The sequence below is a fragment of the Artibeus jamaicensis genome, unplaced genomic scaffold (assembly GCF_021234435.1).
Source record: "Artibeus jamaicensis isolate MK-2021 breed Jamaican fruit bat unplaced genomic scaffold, CSHL_Jam_final scaffold_474, whole genome shotgun sequence".
NCBI classification, from domain to species: Eukaryota; Metazoa; Chordata; class Mammalia; order Chiroptera; family Phyllostomidae; genus Artibeus; species Artibeus jamaicensis.
Genome location: NW_026522046.1, coordinates 17,900,515 through 17,920,657, shown reverse-complemented (window position 1 = coordinate 17,920,657; position 20,143 = coordinate 17,900,515). Strand labels below are relative to the sequence as shown.

Below are 20,143 nucleotides of genomic sequence, written 5' to 3'. Positions count from 1 at the left end.
TGGTCACATGGTACACGGAAGTTAAAATGGTTGCCAGTCACAGACAACATGGGGTTGGGTGACTGGGAGCAGAAGCCAGGTGGATATGGTTTGAGTAGTAGATAAGACATAAATAGTAGTTTGAAAAGCAGATCGTGTGCCACAAACAAGATCATTATTTTATCAAATATCTAAAAAGTATAAATCACTGTTTCTTGCTTTTTTGCTTAAATTTGAGGCATTGTAAAATAAGCATTAAGTAATTTGCAGCACTGTGATACAAGGCTGTGTATCAGCCAGATGTTAAAGGACTGCTAAGAGGAACATGGAAGGAAACTTCCATTAAAACACATACACGGGTGCAGATTTGCACATCACGCTTCACATGTGCAGAAGTAGAGTTTCCTACAGGACTCACCTGTCCTTCCTCTTGACCCCCCACCAGTGGGAGATCTGGGAAAATAACTTAGTCCTAACCACTTTAAAACCTAGCCTTATAATATCTTTAAATAATGCTTAAACTCTTAGAACATTGTTATCTTATTTTCTGCCCTTGTCTTCTCTCCAAAATGGTGTCCAGTATATGGAGGAGGGGGCTCACATGACACAGTGGCATTGAGGCAGTCAGTGTCTTCAGCTCTTCCATTCTTGGGCATCTTCCTGGCCTCTGACACACTAAGCAACAGCTTATGAAATAGGTGCTCAGGTTTTTCCTGTCCTGGATAAAACAGTAGTTCTTGGCTAGACTGGCCTCATCTTGGTCCTCTTAGGTGAAGAGAACTTTGGAGACTTCTGCAGTTCTGTCTCCTGAGTCCCCTCTTGGGAGGGAGAATATGGGGACTTGTGGGACCCCTACAATAGCACACAGGAACAGAGAGGCCTGGAAAAGCAAGCTGTGTTACTAAGGTTTACTTGGATGTGACTGTCACAGCTGAGAGGCAATCTTTCCAGAATGCTGTAGATTCCTCTAAAGCCCAGCATATTATAGAGTATTTCAAAGCAGTAAAAGATGGACTACTGTTATGTAATATAAGTGAATCACTAATGCTGAGCAACCAAAGTCAGATACAAAAACATATGTACTGTTTGATTCCATTTATATACTATCAAAACAGCCAAAACTGTTCTGCTGTGAGGAGTCAGGATAGTGGAATCTATGGGAAGGGGGTTGGAGGAGCATCGGGGAGGCTTGTGGCATTTGCTGTCCATCTGTCATGGTTAGCATAGGTGGCGAGCTTTGTGATGATTCATCTTGCTGTTCACTTACGATTTTTGTACTTTTCTGTATGATTGTTATGCTTCCATTTAAAAGAAGTATGTCTGTATTTTTTAAAAAACAAAAATTTGAAGAATGAGAAAACCAGATCATTGGTTCTTAAACTATAGTGAGATTAAAGGTAACCTGGATTGTAAAAATATAGATTTCACAGACTGCCTAGAAATTCTGATTCAGTAGGTCTCTTTTAATAATCTAAATGTATTTTAAACATTTGCCCCAGGGATTCTGATGGGCCACACTTTACACAATGCTGATTAGTATCTGTAGTTTGACAAACTATGCTAATTAACTCTGGACAGATTATTTACCATTATTTACCATTAAATCATTTAAAATTTTACTGGCACCCTCCGAAACTATCTTAAAAAGCTCATTGGCAGCAGTGACTTGTTTGGAAAGATACATGTATTTGTAAATGTTTATATTTATATTTATATATACTTGCCTTTATTTGTGAGATTCTATCAACACCCATCTGTAGTACCTAAATAAGACATATAAAATACTTCAACCCCTAACCCTTTGCAATTCCACTCCCTAAGTATCTGCCACCTGAAACTGTTCTGCCCCTTCATGTCAACTTGCAATTAGCACACCTCTAATGACTTGGCTTCATTGCTATTTTACGCTTGGTTATATTTTTCTTTATAAAAATAGTTTAGTTCCTTGATTCTCTAGGGTTAAAATTTTAGTCCCTGTTTCATCAAATTTCTTTTAAAAATTACACTAGTCAGCTTTTTCATAATGCATAGTCATACAAAGTTTAATATATCTTTTATGTATTTGACAAAAGTAACTTGTTCTAATTTATGAAAGTTAATAGGCAGATTAATAAAATACTAATCTGTGAATGTAATAGGACAAATGTATGAACATTTAAGAGCCTTCTTTCACAGCTGTTTACCTACTGGCACAATACTAAAACCTGCATTAGATGAGAGGCTGCAAGCATCTCCATAAGTTGGTGTCCAGTAATAGTACTTTTTAAGGCCATTGGAGACTTCTGCAAGGTACGCATGTCCATCCACCACATACGGCTCCACATCTGTATTGTCTGGTTTTAGACGGCCCGTTTGAATTAAGTCGGAATATGCCTAAGATTTTTAAGAAAAGAGAAACTATATCATTAAGATAATAGTTTGTTCACTGTATAGTGCTTAAGCAAATTAGTTGTGCTAATTTTCAGTGTATCAATAAATATTCTGAGTAACACTGCTGAGTCTTAATATTTTCCAGGTACTGTGGTTAGGTTTTTATTCATTTAATTTCACACAATGAAATTATAATTATGTAAAATTTGTAATATATTAGGCACTTTTTAAAAATGACTACCAGAGTTAACAATTCTCTGTATTACCAATTGTATGGACCAAAGATGCCACGGTCAAGATTTTCAAATCCCACAGAGGTGGTTCAGTGAGGCGGGTGGGGTAGCTACTGTATAGGTCCTTGCAGATCTGATGCCAGTGAGGAATCCACTTCTCAGGAAAGTGAGCAAGTGCAGATTTTGTCATACAACTATGTGGAGTTCGTGAAGCCGCTGAAGCGAATCTACAGATTTAGGCTAAGAGAGTAATCCCCACAGTATTAGATGCTGACCTGGCTGGCTGCCTAAGTATTTCTTCATTGTAGAAATTACCTCGTATATCTCATGGATCATTGGTGTCTGTGTAAGGGTGTCATACAAATACGGTCAAATGGTTTGTCAGTAAGTTTGCAATTGTAGAGAAAGGCAAAAATTATTACAGTAAAAGATTTAAAAGTCTAGTTGCCTTCTGCTTTAGCTTTTCATTAGTTCTAAACTCAGGTTGTAGTATATGACCTTACATTTATATGTAGTTTGATATCTTTTGCTATTTCAACCCTAAAATTTCCAGTAGCCAATTTTTAGGACTTAATGTTAAATGTATCAAAACAAATGTCTCACTCTACTTTGTAATCATTCCTAATGCACTTGTAATGGTGTAAATAATTATAATGTCTGATGTTACAGAGAAGTCCCCAAGAAATACACCTTCAGTCAAGAAACAAACTTACCACACATGTAGCCTCATCAAATTTGTTTCCCCAAATGTAGATATTAGAGAGTGTGGTGTTTGTTTTCATCGATTGTGAAAGTGCAACAAGTCCTTCTCCCTCTATGCTATTGCTGACTACTGACAACCTTGGGGAAAACAAAAAGTAATAACATAGAAACCAGTATTTCCATTAAAAGAATGAGTAAGTTAGCAACAACATTTATTACAAACATGTTATTGTGTAAAGTCGTAGCATTATCCTTAAAATATGTTTAGTGTAATAGTCAAAATATTGACCATGTAATTCCTAATATCCGGGAGACATAGTTTTCTAATTGTATGCTGCATGTACCTAGTAGGGCTACCTACATTTTGGAAATGGTTTTACTATTCAGTAAACGTTTGGGGATGGATTACAGATTATTTTTCAAGATAAAGTCACCAAATTTTTTTATTCCTTCTTTATTTTTAGTTGACCAATATGAATAATTATGGTTTTTGTTAGAATTCAGACTAAATATAAGCAGTAAGAATTTTCTCATTAATTTTAAGCAATCATAACTAAAATCAATCTTATTTTACGAGTACTTTTCAAAAATAGAAAAAACTGAAATGTTTAAGCTTAATATTAGGTCACTTTAGAAAATGAGTTTACATATTTCATCATGAATCTTAAGTGCTTTGAGGTTACATTTAAATTTTTCTGTTATTCTGGTTAAATATAAAACCATACTAACGCTTTAAGACTTCTGTTGTGTGAAGCAAGAGTTTCACTGAGTTTCTGTGCTCCTACATTTTCTATTCTGTTAAAAGAAAGATCTATTACTTCCAAGGTAGTGTTGCTTTTCAGGACATCGGCCAAAGAAATGATTCCATCACGAGTTATTTTATTGCTGTAAAAGGAAAACATACGTAGTTATATTTGAACATATGAAGTATTTTATTCATAAAGATAACATGCTTAAAAACTGTTATAAAGTGCCCTGACCAGTGTGGCTCAGTTCGTTGGGTGTCATCCTGCAAACTGCAAACTGCAAGGCCACCATTTCAATTCCAGATCAGGGCACAAGCCTGGGTTGTGGGTTAGTCCCTGGTCAGGGCATGTATGAGAGGCAACCAATCAGTGTTTCTCTCACACATGGATGTTTTTCTCCCTCTCTTTCTCCTTCCCTTCCTCTTTCTCTAAAAATAAAATCTTTTAAAAAACATAATGATAAACAATACTAGTTAGTAAACATTTATTTTTAATCACTCAATTTCCAAAAATAAACTAATGAAAGTTTACCATACAGTATAAACTAAATTCTAAAGCTTAGGATAAAAGGTTGATAACAATGGTTGTGTTTTCTAATCTTTGGAATAAAATATCCTACATACCATGAATATTTACGTAGATTATTCCCATGTCTTAACTTCTGAATCGCAGTCATCACCTACCAGCTGATATCAAGGTAGCGCAGGCTTTTGTTCAGATACAGTGCATCACTCAGCTGCTTGAGGCCAGAGTTTCTTACGTCATGCTTACTCATGTACAGTTCCACAAGGCAGTGGTTTTCTTTTAACATGTGGCCTAGGTGAACTGTGGACTCTTCCTAAAAACAGGTACAATCATTTTTCTAAAGTAGAATTTTGAAATAGTACGTGTTTGCTCTGAACATATGCTAAATTTTTTTTAGATGTATTGGTTTTTTTAATTTTATTTTTCAAGTACAGTTTTCTGTCTATTTCTCCTATTTTTAAAAGCTTTTTAAAAAGATTACATCAGTTAAGACAGTCTACAACTTGCATTTTGTTTGGCCTGGCTTTTTCTTAAAAAGCCATTTTTGCCATGATAATCTTTACCGTTTTTGCCACATATGGTATGTTCACGGTCTTAGAGACAGGCAGCAGGCACTTGTAAAATGCAATGACTAAGTAATGTAAGAGGCTAGTTAAAAAATCATAACTGTTACCAGAAATAATCATTTCAGAAGGAAAAAAAAAACAATCGGCCCCAGGATGTATTGAGCGTATAAGCTCCCTTACTGCTGTCCCCTCTAAAGGGTCTCTAAACTGTTCTTGATCTTCCACGTTTCTAAACTCTAAACTCATGCTTCACAGTAGGCAAGATACAAAGGCATTTCCCAGTCTTGAATCTATTTTAAAATACTCATTTTAACCAACTGATATATCTGATTCCTCCCATTTATAATCATCCCAATGTCTAAATATGTTTTACTCTTGTTTTCTGGTCACTGGAAGACATTTTTTTTTTAATCCTCAAATCTAGTTGCTCCCAGGCAAAAGGTATATAACCTCAAATGAGGATTTGAATACCAAGCACTTCAAATTTTTAACAAAATAAAAAATGTGCTTTTAAATGAATGGGCCAAAGTATCTCATGGTCCTCTTGCATGATTCTTGTATTTGCAGTAAGTTTTAGAGTCACTGGAAATGCTGATCACAAAGATAGATAACCATATGAGTTCTGTCCAGAAAAAGTCCAGCCATTGTTAACATAATGAGAACAGTTTGTGCCGACATCAATGTAACCCAGCAGCTAAAGAGAGTGGACTGAAATGCACATGTGTGAACAATGATGACTTCACTGTACTAGTCAGTGGGGGCAGTAGACAACATTGAGTGAGCGTGTGCACTGTGTGGCTGTCACATTCAAAAGGACTGAGCAAGAAGAGAAACAAATTTTGCGTTAAGCTTGAACATTCCTCCATGGAAATTTTTTGAATAATTCAGAGGGCCACAGCTATGGGCAACTGGTGATTAACAGCTTCATCACAACAACACATCCACTCATGCATCACATCTCCTACAGAGCTTTTTTATGAAACTTTTTCCGGCTTTTTCTGGCTTTTTCCAAAACTAAAATCACCTTTAAAAGGGGAAGAGCTTTCAGACTATTGATGAGATTCAGGAAAGTACGATGGGGCAGCTAACAGCAATTGGTAGAACTGTGTGAGGTCTCAAGGTGCCTACTTTGAAGGGAACTGAGGCATCATTGTTCTGTGTACAATGTTGTATCTTCTTCAATAAATGTCTCCATGTACATGGATGGATACTGTCTGGACAGGCTTCCAGAAAGCACTTTTAAGACAAACTTCAAAATAATTTTTTAAATTTATTTTTAGAGGGAAAGAGAGTGAGAGAAACATCAATGTGTGGTCGCTTTGGCCAGCAACCCAGGAATGTGCCCCAACTGGGAATCAAACCAGCAAGTCTTTGGTTCACAGGCCAGCACTCAATCCACTGAGCCACACCAGCCAGGGCTATGACAAACTTTAAAAGTTAAAAACTGCACAGCAATAGTAGATTGTACATGTGCTTTATAATAAAACTGTCCAGATGCTAGATTTGCCTTTTGCTAGCTATATGACCGAGCAAATTATTTCATGTTTCCTTTTCTGTAAACTAAGTGAAATTATACTTCCCACACGGAATGAAAGTACCTACATGAAATGAGTTCTATAGAAAAGTACAAAGCATTTATCACTGTTCAATACTCTATAATCCTGCATCTGGTTTGTTTAAATTATTGCTTTGACAATGATAACATATACCCAAGGGGAAGCTGCACTCTCTGATCTTAACAAATGCAAACTAATCACTCAGGAAATGCAGTACTGCTCAGGATGGTGTCTGCAATGGAGGACATACTCAAAAATATTTGTGTTTTGAGAACAGGCTGACAGGGAACAGAGGGGAGAGGGGAGGGAATTTCAGGGGAAGGGGGGAAGTGCAGGAACTAGTATAAAGGACACATGGACAATAACAGGGAGGAGGGGTGGAGACAGGAGGGAGGAGGGGAGGGCTGGGCGGGGGTGGGCTGGGATGGGGGTAAAGGGTAGAAAACTGTACTTGAACCATCAAAATAAAAAACTTTCAAAAAATTGTGTTTTACACCTTAATCACATTTTTAGGTCGAGAAGTTTGACAGAGAAAACTAGTGTCAGAAATAGTAAAGCGTGGTTTTTTTTTAGCCCCATTCACTGAGTTTGTTGATTTAATTTGTCTAGGGTGATGCCTGGCATCGATATTTTTCCAAGCTCCCCAAATAACGAAAAATAAAACTTTAAAACAGTAATTTTGCAGGCTTACAATTCAGAACTGCAAAGCAGGAGGAGGCAGAAGAGGATTCTGCTCCACAAGCGTGTAAGAGGGTAGCCGGTAACAGTGGGCTGTCCGGCAGAGGCAGAGAAGGCAGCCTAGAGTTTATTTAGCTGAAGCTCTAGCCTGAGAGCAAGGGCCTGGGCCAGAGAAAGAGCCCTGGGCTTGTAATAACTCTTCTCGGGCGGATTTGGGAGCAATGAATAACATCTGTCAACATATTTGAATGAGAATTTGTGCTTCTAATGTGATTTCATACAGTTTAACATTTATTTCCTTGGGACTTTAATCCAGAAAATGTTTAGCCTTCATATTTGTCATGTCCTCAATCTGAGAGCCTCCCCAGCTCCCTCTTGTCCCCCTTCCTCATGCTCCCAAGGCACCCTGAGCATGTCACCCTCGAAACTTGATCTCACTCCATGGACAGGGAAAGCTCTTTGAAGACAAACAGCTATGTGCTTTGTTTGACTTCTTATCCCTAACACTCAGCACTGTCTCTGATGTAGGGCTGCATTCAAATATTAACTAAATAAATCACGAATGAAGCAATTTACTGAATCCTTACTTTGAGGCAGGTACCTTGCTGGCCTTTAAAGAAGGGTGCTTGTATTTGAGGACTCTGAATGTCTTGTTAAACAGATTAGATTTATGTATATGAAGCAATTAACATGTAAAATTCCCAAAATTTTGATACAGAAGAGTGCAGAGGTAATTCAAAGGAGAGATCCATGTAGGCAAAGAATGCATATGAAAAAAATTGACCAAAAATATGGTTAATTCTCAATGACTCATACTAATGGAGAACAGGGAGAGATTAATTTAAAGGCTATATAAAGTGCTTTGAACATTATTTTGGTAGATAATGTTTTTGTTTACATCAATAATGCAATGAATTCTTATTCTCTAGCTTTTTACAACTGATAAGAGAGGAAAGCCACCTACGAAGATGTTAAGGAGCAAGGAGAAGCTTTGAGAGTAGGAACCACGTTTTTACTCATCTTTCTGTCTCCAAGATGCAGCTTGCCTACAGGGTCAAGTCCAGACTTCCTGGCCTGCCATTCACACAACATTTGCCGTTATTACTCATGATTTAAACATGACAAAACGAAACAGTTCACGCTTGGCTTATGACATAGCCTTTAACATTTTTAATCTTTTATTCTTTCATTGTAACTACTCTGCCTCTCACAGAGGCGGAGTAAGAATTTGAGTTTATGAAGGAAAAAATGGCATGTTATAGGCTTAAATAAGCAAGCTTAAAACATATTTAGTTTTAAATTGTTATCCAGAATTAATAATTTTCCTTTAAAGTTTCTTTTTTGTAAACAGTTTACAATTCTAAAAATACCATGCATTTGTGAACCTTGCCATATCATTTATTAAGTAGTACCTTGGTTTCATTCACATGTGGTAATAACTGCCACCATTTGGAATACATACCTGTTCACCATACAGTATAGGTCGGTTTAGGTTTATTCCTTTAATTGTTTGGTTTTGAGTCAGAGCTGTAGAAAATGCTATCACACTTTGCATTCCCTAAAAACAGGTGAATTCATTAAGGAAACTGGCAAAGTATATAATTTCCCTATAAATAAATATTTCAAGATTAGTAATCAAATCTGATAAATCAAATTGTGCTTTTAAAAAGTTTAAGCCTTTCCTGCTCCTCGAATTCTAGGTTGACCAGATTCAGAAGTGGACTGTCACGCTCTCTGCACCCTGCCCTGACACCTGCGGTCGACACGCATGGGGCGTCGCAGTACCCACTTCTAGGGCGTCTGCCTCGGTCTGCGCCAGAGCACTCAAGGTTCTACCTGGCGCAGACCTCAGACACACACACACACACACACACACACACACACACACACACACACACACACACACACGGGCCCCAGTTGGGGCTCTGTCCTACTGAGGACAGACATCCTTGTGCGAGCATTCTTTTGTATTCACACTCATACTTTTAGTGTGTGCGTGGCGGGGTAGGGGTCCTAATGGCATCTTCACCCTCCACAGGCCTCCATTTCTACTGGGTGGGCCTCGTCCTCCCCATCTCAGTGACGGAACCACCCCACACACCTGGCAGTTATGCCATAAAACCTGGGCCTCCTCTCACTCCACAGTCCTGCTACCCTCCCATCCAGTGAACCAGTAAGCCTTCCAAATTCTGTCTCTAAAAGAGTCTCAGATTAGTTCACCTCAGTGGCTACCCCCCACCCCCAGTCCTCAGCGCCCAGGGGGACTCCTGCAGTAACTTCCTACGTGGGCAGTGGGTTTCTCCTCTCGCCAGCCTCCAATTCCCCACAGAGAAACCAGAATGATCTTTGGAAAGCACCAGTTAGACCACATCAACTTAAGGGCTTCACATGATTTGTGTTTGTAATAAAATCCCCTCTTCTTCCCATGACCCACACCCATAGCCCACACAACCGTCACTGAACGTGGCTGCTGCGAACCGTTCCACCTTCACTGTGAGGCGCTGTTCTGACTCCCGCTGTCCAGCCACTGGCTTTGCAGTTCTCAAAACCTGCCAGACTTGTTATCTCATCACTCATGTGCCACCCAAGTGATTTTTTTGCCATATCTAAACATCATTTTACTATTTACCTAATTCTAGGTTTTGCATAAGTCAACTCAATTTTTCACTTTATTTTAAAACACTATATCACTGCTATGAATGGAAAACCATAATCCCTTGAAGTAAATAGAAAACACCTACAAAATATGTACCTGTGTACTAAAATTACCTCAATCTGTATCAGTAATACTACCTATACCACACTTGGAGAAGCACTGTCAGGGTCTGTGTATCGGACTCCCTGCCTGGAATGTTCTAGATGGACCCTCTCCAATGCAGGTTTTTCTCATCCTTCCTGACTCCTAAATGTTGCTTCCTTAGGTCTTAGGCCACGATCCTATTATGCAAATTACCTCCTCCCCACCGTCAAGAGTACTGACTTCATAGCATTTTTTTCTGTTTATTGATATTTTCCCAACTAAACAGAAGCTTTATAAGGGCAGAGGGCATATCCAACACACTCCTATATCCTCACAGGAATCGAGGGTCGTGGCTGGTGTGTGCAGAAGGTACACGGTGAGTTAATGCTTTCTAGCTGGCTGCACACACTACTTTTTAAGCCCCAGAACCTACTACCCCAAAGAGCCTCCTGGACCATCTTCCTGTTTCCATGTCCTTGCACAACAGGTTCCCAACATTAGGCCTCAAGGTCTGGTTTAAAAGCACATTGAGAAAATGAAGCCTGGAATTTCAAGACACGCAAAAAACACAGGCTTCTCGTTGCCAGGGCATGTGGAGGCCCAGAGCAGCTTTGGCGTCATCGCTTCAGGTGTTTGCGCTACAATGTAACCACACTCACTCCCAGTTTTTTTCAAAAGTAAAATATGTAAATTACACTAATAAAGTAGTTATTTGTTTAATTAAACTGAACACAGTCTTTTTCTTTTAAAAATCCCATACAGGTTAAGAAGGGTTATGGATGGAAGTGTAGTAAAATCTTTATGATGCTGGGAATTCTCCTGTGATGTTATTTACTACAATCTTTTTACTAAGTGAGCACTATCATGTCAAGAAGAAGCAACTTTCTCTCTGATATTCTCTATTAGACATTAGGGGCAAGGCAAGCCGTTTTTTTCTTTTCAAAAATATCATTATAATATCATTACATCTATAGTTTCATAGATAGAATAATCATAATTTCCGGTAGTTTTTTAGGAAAGTTTACTTTTTCCACACATACTTAAGAAACTGAATGCTCAACCAATTCTACCTTCAAAACCATACTGATTTTTCTTTTTCTAACCACTTTTAACTGTTATTCTATTACAGTTGTGCCAATTTTCCCCCTTTGCCCATCCCACCCCCAACCCCGCTTCCCCAGTCAGTTCCCACACTGTTGTCCAAGTCTGCGGGCCATTCATACATGTTCTTTGACCAGTCTCTCCCCCTTCTTTCCCTCCCCTGCCCTGCTCCCCCCCCCACCCCGGCTAATCATTTATAATGGTGTTGTGTAGCTGGTCTCTGTTCCAGTTCCCAGGGAAAATGATCATTGCCTGGGTGACCTCCTCATGACCAATGTACTCACCAGATCGCAATCGCCCAGATCTAACTTCTCTAAGGACAAATTAATTTGTAGCATAGCAGCAAAAAACATCCCACCTTCATTTTCGACCTTGTTTCCAGTCATTCTTAGGTATTTCAGAGTTGTATTTTTCTGAAAAGGAAAACAATCAAGCCTTGGTTAGGTTTTTTGTTGTAATTTTCCATTACCATTTAGTCCCCTTATGCCCCTCCCTGCTGCACTCACCACACGTCTGAGTCCTTCTTCCTTTTTGACTCATCGGTTTTTCGTGGAGACAGAAGAGGATGTGTTTCTTAAAGGTAATATTTTTTTATTCAATTTTCCACAATAGATAAAAATCTAGTTTAATAGTTTAGCAGAGAAAATGCCAAGGAAGTAGCTGCCAAACAATGACCCATTAAGTGAAGGAGACTTTTAATATACTCTCCTTTCATTGGAAAATTATAAATTTATCTTCTAAGAAAACTATACCACTTTGTTACTGGGGTGAACTTCACATAACACAAAATTAACCATGCAGAAGTGACCAACTCACTGGCTTCTAGCATTGTGCAACCTTGATCTCCGCCGGTTCCAAGCACCGCTGTCACTCCCAAAGAGACCCTGTGCCCATCACGTACCACTTAACTGCGTTACTTTTAAAGATACAGTTCTCAGGCATTTGCAAAGTTTAATGCCTTCTCTCATTTCACTCTTTGGCTAGATCTTCCACAAAGAAAATTACAGATATTTCATTGTCCCAGTGAATAAATACAAATATCGGGACACGTAAGTGCAAACAATTATCTTTAAAAGTAATTCAAACTCCCCTAGAGCAGGGAGCAGGGAGAAGGCAAAGATGTCCACTCAGCAACTCTTAACATCGTACTGAAGATTCTAGTCAGGGCCACGAGGCAAGAAAAAAGAAACAACAACAACAAAAAGGCATCCAAATTGGAAAAGAAGTAAGTAATGTTATCCGTCTGCACACGGTATCATCTTACAAGTAGAAAACCCTAAGGAACCCACATTCACACGAAAGTCTGATAGAATAAACCAGCGCAGCCGGGCTGCAGGCCACCACATCAATATGTAAAACGCAGCTGTACTTCTACCCACTAGCAGTGAACAATCCAAAAGTGAAATTAAGACAACTCCATCTACAATAGCATCAAAAAGAACAAATTTAACAAAAGAAGGCCAAGACTTTCATATTGGAAACTACACAGCATCACTGAAAGAAACTAAAGACCTAAATAAATGGAAGCATCCCCAAGTCACGGATCAGAAGACTTAATATCGTAAAGATGGCAATACTCCCCAAATTAATCTGAAGTTTTAAAGCAATTTTTCTCAAAATCCCAGCTGCTTCTCTTGCAGAAATTCAAAAACTGATCTTGAAATTCATTTGAAAATGCAAGGGACCCAGAAGAGCCAACATGGTCTTGAAAAAGGAACAAAGAGGTCACAGCTGTGGAGTTCAAAGCTTACTACAATACTACAGTAGTCAGGACAATGTGGACGTGGCCCAAGGACAGGCAGATGGATTAAAATAACAGAATAGAGAGTACAGAAATAAACCCTCACGTTTATAATCAACTGATTTCCCACAAGGGTGGCAGGAAAATTCAGGGGCAGAAGGACAGTCTAACAAACTGCACTGGAACAACTGGGTTTGTCCACAGGCAGTTGAATGAAGTCAGACTCCAGCTCCGATCACACAGCAAAACTCAACTCAAAATGGATCAAAGAACCAAAAGAAAAAGCTGGAACATAATACTGTTAGAAGAAAATAAGTATAAATATTTGTTACTGAGTTAGGCAAAGCCTTCTTAGATGTAACACCAAAAGTACAAACAACATGAAGAAAAATGGATAAACTTAATCAAAATTTAAAAAGATTGTCCTTCAAGGACGCCATTAAGGAAGTGAAAAGGCAAACTACAGAATGAAAAAATACTTGCAAAATATTTATTTGATAAATATTTGATATTTATTTGATTTTGTATCCAGAATATATAAAGAACTTGTGCAACTCAAAAGGACAAACAATCCAATTTTAAAATGGGCAAAGAATTCAAATAAATATTCCTCCAAAGAAGACGCACAAATAGCTAAAAAGCACACATAGTACCAGGTGAAGGGGCTCGGCGCCACTATTTATTAGAGAAATGTAACTCAGAACAACCACGGAACCTCCTCATACTCCCCGGGGTGGCTGAAATCAGGAAGGTGGTAACAAATGCTGGTGAGGATGGGGAGAAATCGGAACATTCATACACTGGCGGTGAAACTGTAAAAAGGGACAGCCACTTTGGAAGAGTCTGACAGTTCCTCAAAATATTAAATGGTCCAGCAATTCCAATCGTAGGTAAATATCCACAAAAAATAAAAATGAGTGCACACAAAATGTGCACAAACATCCATAGTAACATTATTCATTAGAGACAAAAATGGAAACCCGGATGTCCATCAGCAGGCAGATGAACAAAATGTGATATAACCATACGATGGAATATCACTTGGCAATAAAAATAATAAACCTTGAAAACACCATGCCAATCACAAAAGGCCACGTATTGTGTGATTCCATTTATATAAACCGTCCAGAACAGGCAATCTGCAGAGGGCAAGCAGGTCGGGGGCTGGTGGGTAGGGAGAGAGGGATGGACACGGGCGGCTACTGGGAACAGGGCTTCTTGGGACGACCGTGTTCTGAAAGTGGCCACAGTGGTGACCGTGGCAGCACTCTGTGACCGTGGCACCACTCTGTGACTGAAAAAAACTGAACACTTTAAAAGGGTAAATTTTATGTGTGTGAATTATATTTTAAGCTACTTATTTTTAAATGAGTTCAAAAGTGCTCATATAATGTTCACACTTTAGTAAATTGAAGTGTAATAAAAAATATACATTCCCGCAATATTAAAATAATGTAAATCACATTAATATTTGATTCTGTTGGTTCCAAGACATGAGAAGTTAAAAATCCCACACCCAGTGTTAGACTGAGGCACCTAAGTACTTACATGTAGTGCTTTAGCAATCAGTTCTCCACCTTTGGGCCCAATATCGTTAAACATGAGGTTTAAGTAAATGAGACTGTGTTGTTTCTATAATAAGGAGAGAAAAGATGCCATTACACATGTGTTATTAGAAGTCAATAATATACAAGCTGCTTTACTTAAGTAAAAGTGTTTACCTCCAAAGAAAAGATTTAGAAATCAGAAAATCTGAAAGTCCAGCAAAAGAAACTACAATTAAGGGAAGGATCAGTATTCTCATTTAAACACAATTATAATTGCAACATAAGTAAAAGAAAAAGACTATCCTCAGCTCGGACCAATGATTCAAACTGTGGATGTGCGCCATGTGTTTAACTGTAACGCACAAGTCTGTGGATGACTCAGGAGCTCCAGTTACCAGCTCTGCTGAGGCCAAATGCACAATGTGTTTTCCAATAGATTCCAAGCATTGTAAATATACCGCAGTCAGGAACTGACATTTTGCAAAACTAGTGTTTTGTGTGTGCTATTACACTTGGCAGTTTCACAGTAAACAGAACTAAGATTTTGATGATTCTGTAGCACTTTGATTTGAAAGTGATTGCTGAGAATAACATCTCTTCACCTTTTTTCACTCTGCCCTTACATTGTGTGCCATTTTAAATTCATTAAAAGCACTTTTAGAAGATGAGGTTGGGATAAGCAGTCATAAAATTAAAAAGCCCATGTAAAAGAAGAATAAAAAATTATATATGCTGCTTTAAGTCTTTTATTTTAACTAAGAATAGAGGCACACACATATGTGCTGATGTGAGGCTGAAACAGGCCTTTTTTTCCAAGTGCACCTTCTCTAACTAGGGGATCCCACTGTCTTTTTTAGGTAAAATGCAACCATATGCAGCATTTCGGTTTGAGTGTCTCCAAAGTGACTCTGCAATAAAGGGCTAATTTAGCATGCTTAGCGTGCTCGAACCCTGCACATTCCAAAGAAAGGACTGGTTCTTAATTGGCCTCCGGAAGAAAGAAAAAGACATAAAATGTTTTGTAGTAAAACAATACCTGAAGCAGTCTTGCAGCATAGTATGCACCAACATCACTTATGAGGTTATATCTAACATCCAAACCTGAAGAACACAGATGAACAGAAGCTGATATTCCTAATAATGAATACTTAAAGTCAGGAAAATAAATGCATGAGTAATGATCTTTAAGGAGACATACCATTAATAGAAAGATTCTTCTCTAAAATTTTGGAAAGAATCCAAAAATGTTCACCTGTGACTCTTTCCACTGGAACTGAGTGACTGTTACCAGCAATGTTTAATGTGATTCCTGTCAATCTGTTAAAATACAAATCAGAAACTCAGTAAAGAAATAAAAGTATTTTTTCTTCACATGTACATAGTAACATCATGAACAGTATTTATCAGAACCACACATGTACCACGATATAAATTTACACCAAGTAACCTAAGACTACTAAATTTTCCACAACACTCTAATATATACTATATAACCTACTGGGTTGGCCAAAAAGTCCATTTAGTTTTTTCCCCATACGATGGCTCTAGCAGTGCTTAGTTGTCTTTAACTTCATTCAAATCAATGTTGTTAGGTTGTGACAGCTGTCATATCAGTGTGCATTTTAAAAATAACTTATCAAAACTGGTGAATTCTTGTGCAGCATTTTAATATTGAGGATGGAAGAAAATATGCAACATTTCTGGCTATTATGCTTTATTATTTCAAGAAAGGTAAAAACACAACTGAAATGCAAAAAAAAAATTGTGCAGTGTGTGGAGAAGGTGCTGTGACTGATTGAATGTGTCAAAGTGGTTTTTGAAGTTTCTTGGCACTACTGACATTCTGGCCAAATAATTCTTTGCTGTGGGGCTGTTTCAAGCATTGGAAGATTTAGCAACGCCACTGGTCTCTACCCACTAGAAGCCAATAGCGGGAGACAGCCAACATACTGAAAATATCCAAATCAATACAGTTTTTGGTAGAAATGAAAAATGTATCTCTTATTTTACAGAAAAAACTAAATAGACCTTTTGGCCAACCCAATAATTTCTCTCTCACACACACAAAAGTCTCCCCACTTGATCTATGACAACACTGAAGAACTTCAATGATTTGTATAAACAAACCAAGCTCGCAGGAGTCAGGGGTATATCTGGAACCCAGATTCGGAGCCTGCTGGTCTGGTGCTGTTCCCAGCAGACTACACACACTACCTCTGAGGCCCATGGACAGTGTCAGTCAACTACCCCTCTGAATCAAGAGGCCTGCCCATTTTACCAGGCATGTGCAAATGGCTTTGAGTCCACTCAGCATTCCAGGGTTTTCACACAGATGAGTATCAGGGAATATTATTGATATAATCAGGTATTTGCTTTCCTTACCCCTTTTTGATTTCTTCATCCACTCCTTGGAGTGTATGCAATAGAAAAGGGTTAATTTTCTGGAACTTTTCCATACACAGATTATGATAATGGTTCTGGAGACTGCCAACAGGTTCTGGAGCTTTTGAAAAATAAATGCATTATTATTACCCTTCATCATCTATAAATTATCCCAGGAGCCCCCCTCCAAAAAATTACACTTCTTTCAAAGATATGAATGTATGTGTGTAGACTTGGGTGGGGAAGAAAAGGAGAAAGAATTAAGAACACAGAAAAAGGAAAGAAATAGATGTTAGGGATAGGAGAGAATACAAATGCTGTCTGGAAAACCGGGGCCATAGAAACGCCCCCGGAGGGGGGCAAACGCTGACTTGACAGCGACATGAAAGGAGAGAACTAACCTCCACAGGTACCAGGGCCGATAGCTGAGGAAAATGCTATCAGAGGAACGGAATATTTTGTCCCAAGTCATGCAGTTAATAAGGGCAGAGTAGAGAATCAAACGGACTCCAAAGCTGCTTTCCACTCTGCCATACTGGGTTAAGGTAACTCCAGGTTTCTTATGATGGCTTCAAATAGACAGTTTTATCAGAGGATCCAAATTCGAAAGGGATCTGAAAAATCACCAAGTCCCTTAGGCTTCCTGGATACCCTCACAACATGCAAGTTGATGGCGTCTTTGAACAAAGCTCTATCAGTTCTGAATGCTACATGGAGGTCAGACTCATAGAAAGAAGCTCTTCACCTACCCCGTCTTTCAGTTCTTCTTTCTATAGGTGATTCCCCCCACCCCCACCCTGCTCAGTCCTTAATAAAGACAGAAACAAAGCAGTAGTTGAGATATTCCTCTGTTATGCCTACACCTTCCCATATGGTCTTAGTGTTTTGGATATTACTTTAAAAGCATCTAGAGAGAGGGGAAGGAAAGGAGAAAGAGAGGGAGAGAAACACCAGTGTGTGGTTGCCTCTCATGCACCCCCCAAACTGGGGACCTGGCCTGCCACCCAGGCATGTGCCCTGACTGGGAATCGAACCAGCAACCCTTTGGGTCACAGGCCCATGCTCAATCCGCTAAGATACACCAGCCAGAGCTTTTTTACTTGTATTTTTAAACAAAATTGGAACATTTAAGTATAGTTCTATATCCTTTTGTTTTCAATTAACATATTGTGAATGGCTTTCCTTCGTTATTAGACATTCTCCAAAAATGTTTAATGTCAGCATAATCTCTGTCTTGTGGATGGATGTACATAAGAAATCCTTCACCTATTTTAAGAAATTTTCCTTTATTTAAATTGTATTTGAGAACAGTATTTCCTAAACTATGTTCTGCAGAATGATTATTCAAGACATTGATGATTAATCAAGACATTCTAATTACAATGGGTTTTATGGTCAAATAAGTTTGAAAAGTGCTGAATTAGAGAAAGCCAAACAGAACCTAACCTACACTTCTCAGGACATTTAAAACACTCCGGTACACGAAGATTCTCCAAGTTGTTGAGCCTGGAGGGAAGGATAAAAATGTTCCATTGCCTGGACACACGTGACCACTGTTCACATGCAACTAGAAAATGTTATTCATATCCTGGACAGGAAACAAAGCAAGGAGATCTCAAACAGATTTGCATGTTGGCGCTGAGCTCCCACTGGGCTTCTTTCCTCCCTTGTGGCTACTGCTTTCTTAGTAGTTGGAGAGGATTGCCCTGAGGGTCATGCCTGCCCTCAGCTAGCTGTACCACACCCAGGTCATGAAGAAATGTGTCAGACTTAAACTCATTTGGTTTGTGTGTGTGTGTGTGTGTGTGTGTGTGAATAAAGGAATCTAAAATAACAAATACATTTATTTAATTAACTGGCCATGGATTTAAAGCATTTAAACATCTGTTATATATTTTTGCTACTATCTTTCATTTAAAATTCCCCTTTGTGGTGTTTTATGGCACTAATAATTTATTTCCTATACTGTACAAGAAAAATAATAAATCAGGATTTTATGGCACTAATAATTTATTTCCTATACTGTACAAGAAAAATAATAAATCAGTCCTCAAACTGTAAAGCAAAAACTAGGAATAACCAGCTACGCAGGAAAATGTCAGGAATCTAACCTAAATTTCACTTTTCATCCTCGCCTAAGCATTGAATTCCAAACAATTTTCACTTAGCAGCACATTTTAGAATTTCTAGAGAAAGACCTCGTTTGGAGGTGGTTCCGGCCCTCCTATTCTGAACAGCCAAGCACTGGGAAACTCAAGGGCCAAGGGCAGTCAGACTTAGATGCCGACCTAGTTTTAACAAGTTACTTAAATTCTAGACCTTAAATTTCCATTTTATGCTCAAGTCAGAGCATAACAATGCCTGTCTCATGTTAAGACTTCCAGCACAGTTCCAAACGAACAAGCACAGGTTTTAAAACAAGCATCCAAAATGTAAACTTTGAGAGGGAGGGAGCGTGCTTACTCTGCTAAAAATGATTCATGGACGCATAAATATTCAAAACGTAGGTGGCATACAGGTGCAACATCAGAACGGTCTCAAGAGTCTCTCATCCACCTGGGCCTTGCTCTCTGGCGCTTCCACAAACAAGGGGCCCGAGAAGAGCACCTAGTCATCACCCCCGCCACCTCCCGCCCAGAGATTAAGAGCAAAGCGACAGACTGACAATACACCTTCCTTTAGGACAATCTATGGCGCGAAGGGCAGACCCGCCGTGGGGGCCTGAGGCCCCCCCCATCCGCGTTTGGAGGATCCCCCAAGTTCCCGCCGCAGTCGGGGTTTCCGAAGCCCCCTCCCACCAAGCAGCCCCGGGCCGCGGCGGGCTCAGTACTGGGCAGGTGCAACCCCGCAGTTCAAGCTGCCCCGCCCCTTGCGCGTTCCCCGTGATGAAGGATACCTATTTCTTACCGCTGCCGACCGCCTCGGCTCTAGCCGGAGTAGGAGTACGGCTCGTCATGGGGGCCTGAGGGGGTAATGGGGTCCTGGCCTCGGTGGTCTTCTCCTTGTTGTGCCACATTCTCCTCCCACCCGGCAGGTGGCGGCGGCAGCGTTGTCTTGACGACCGCGCGCGCCTGCGCCCGGCCCCGGCGTGCTTTGCGGCGCAGCGGGGTGCGTGGGGCGGTGCTCGGACAAGCCGCGCGACCCCGAGCAGCGCGCCGGGTCGAGCTGGCTGGGTTCCCCTGCCAGTAGGCACTAGAACCATGCGGCCTGACTAGGCAGGCAGTGACTGCCCATGCTGAGGAGGCTCCTTGGTCACCTCGCTCTGTCCAGATCACCG

At 39.6% G+C, this 20,143-nt stretch overlaps 1 protein-coding gene across 5 annotated transcripts; it reads right to left on the bottom strand.

The window, feature by feature from the left end:
* Positions 1-2,024: 2,024 nt before the first annotated feature.
* LRRC34 (leucine rich repeat containing 34) lies at positions 2,025-19,914 on the bottom strand. 5 transcript variants are annotated; one of them, XM_053657550.1, is made up of 11 exons: positions 19,774-19,914; positions 16,867-16,987; positions 15,737-15,801; positions 15,521-15,585; positions 14,486-14,569; positions 11,481-11,609; positions 8,818-8,913; positions 4,714-4,868; positions 4,014-4,169; positions 3,296-3,422; positions 2,025-2,352 (listed from the first exon to the last, which is right to left on the bottom strand). In XM_053657550.1, exons 1-11 carry the CDS (start codon positions 19,880-19,882, stop codon positions 2,149-2,151), a joined length of 1,311 nt encoding a protein of 436 aa, XP_053513525.1. In that variant the 5' UTR covers positions 19,883-19,914; the 3' UTR covers positions 2,025-2,148. The 5 variants fall into 5 exon arrangements, with proteins under 5 accessions (XP_053513525.1, XP_053513523.1, XP_053513526.1 ...); XM_053657548.1 differs by having other exon boundaries at positions 2,027-2,352; positions 15,683-15,801; XM_053657552.1 differs by lacking the exon at positions 4,714-4,868 and adding an exon at positions 8,320-8,429 and having other exon boundaries at positions 2,028-2,352; positions 4,014-4,079; positions 15,683-15,801.
* Between the last annotated feature and the right edge of the window lie 229 nt (positions 19,915-20,143).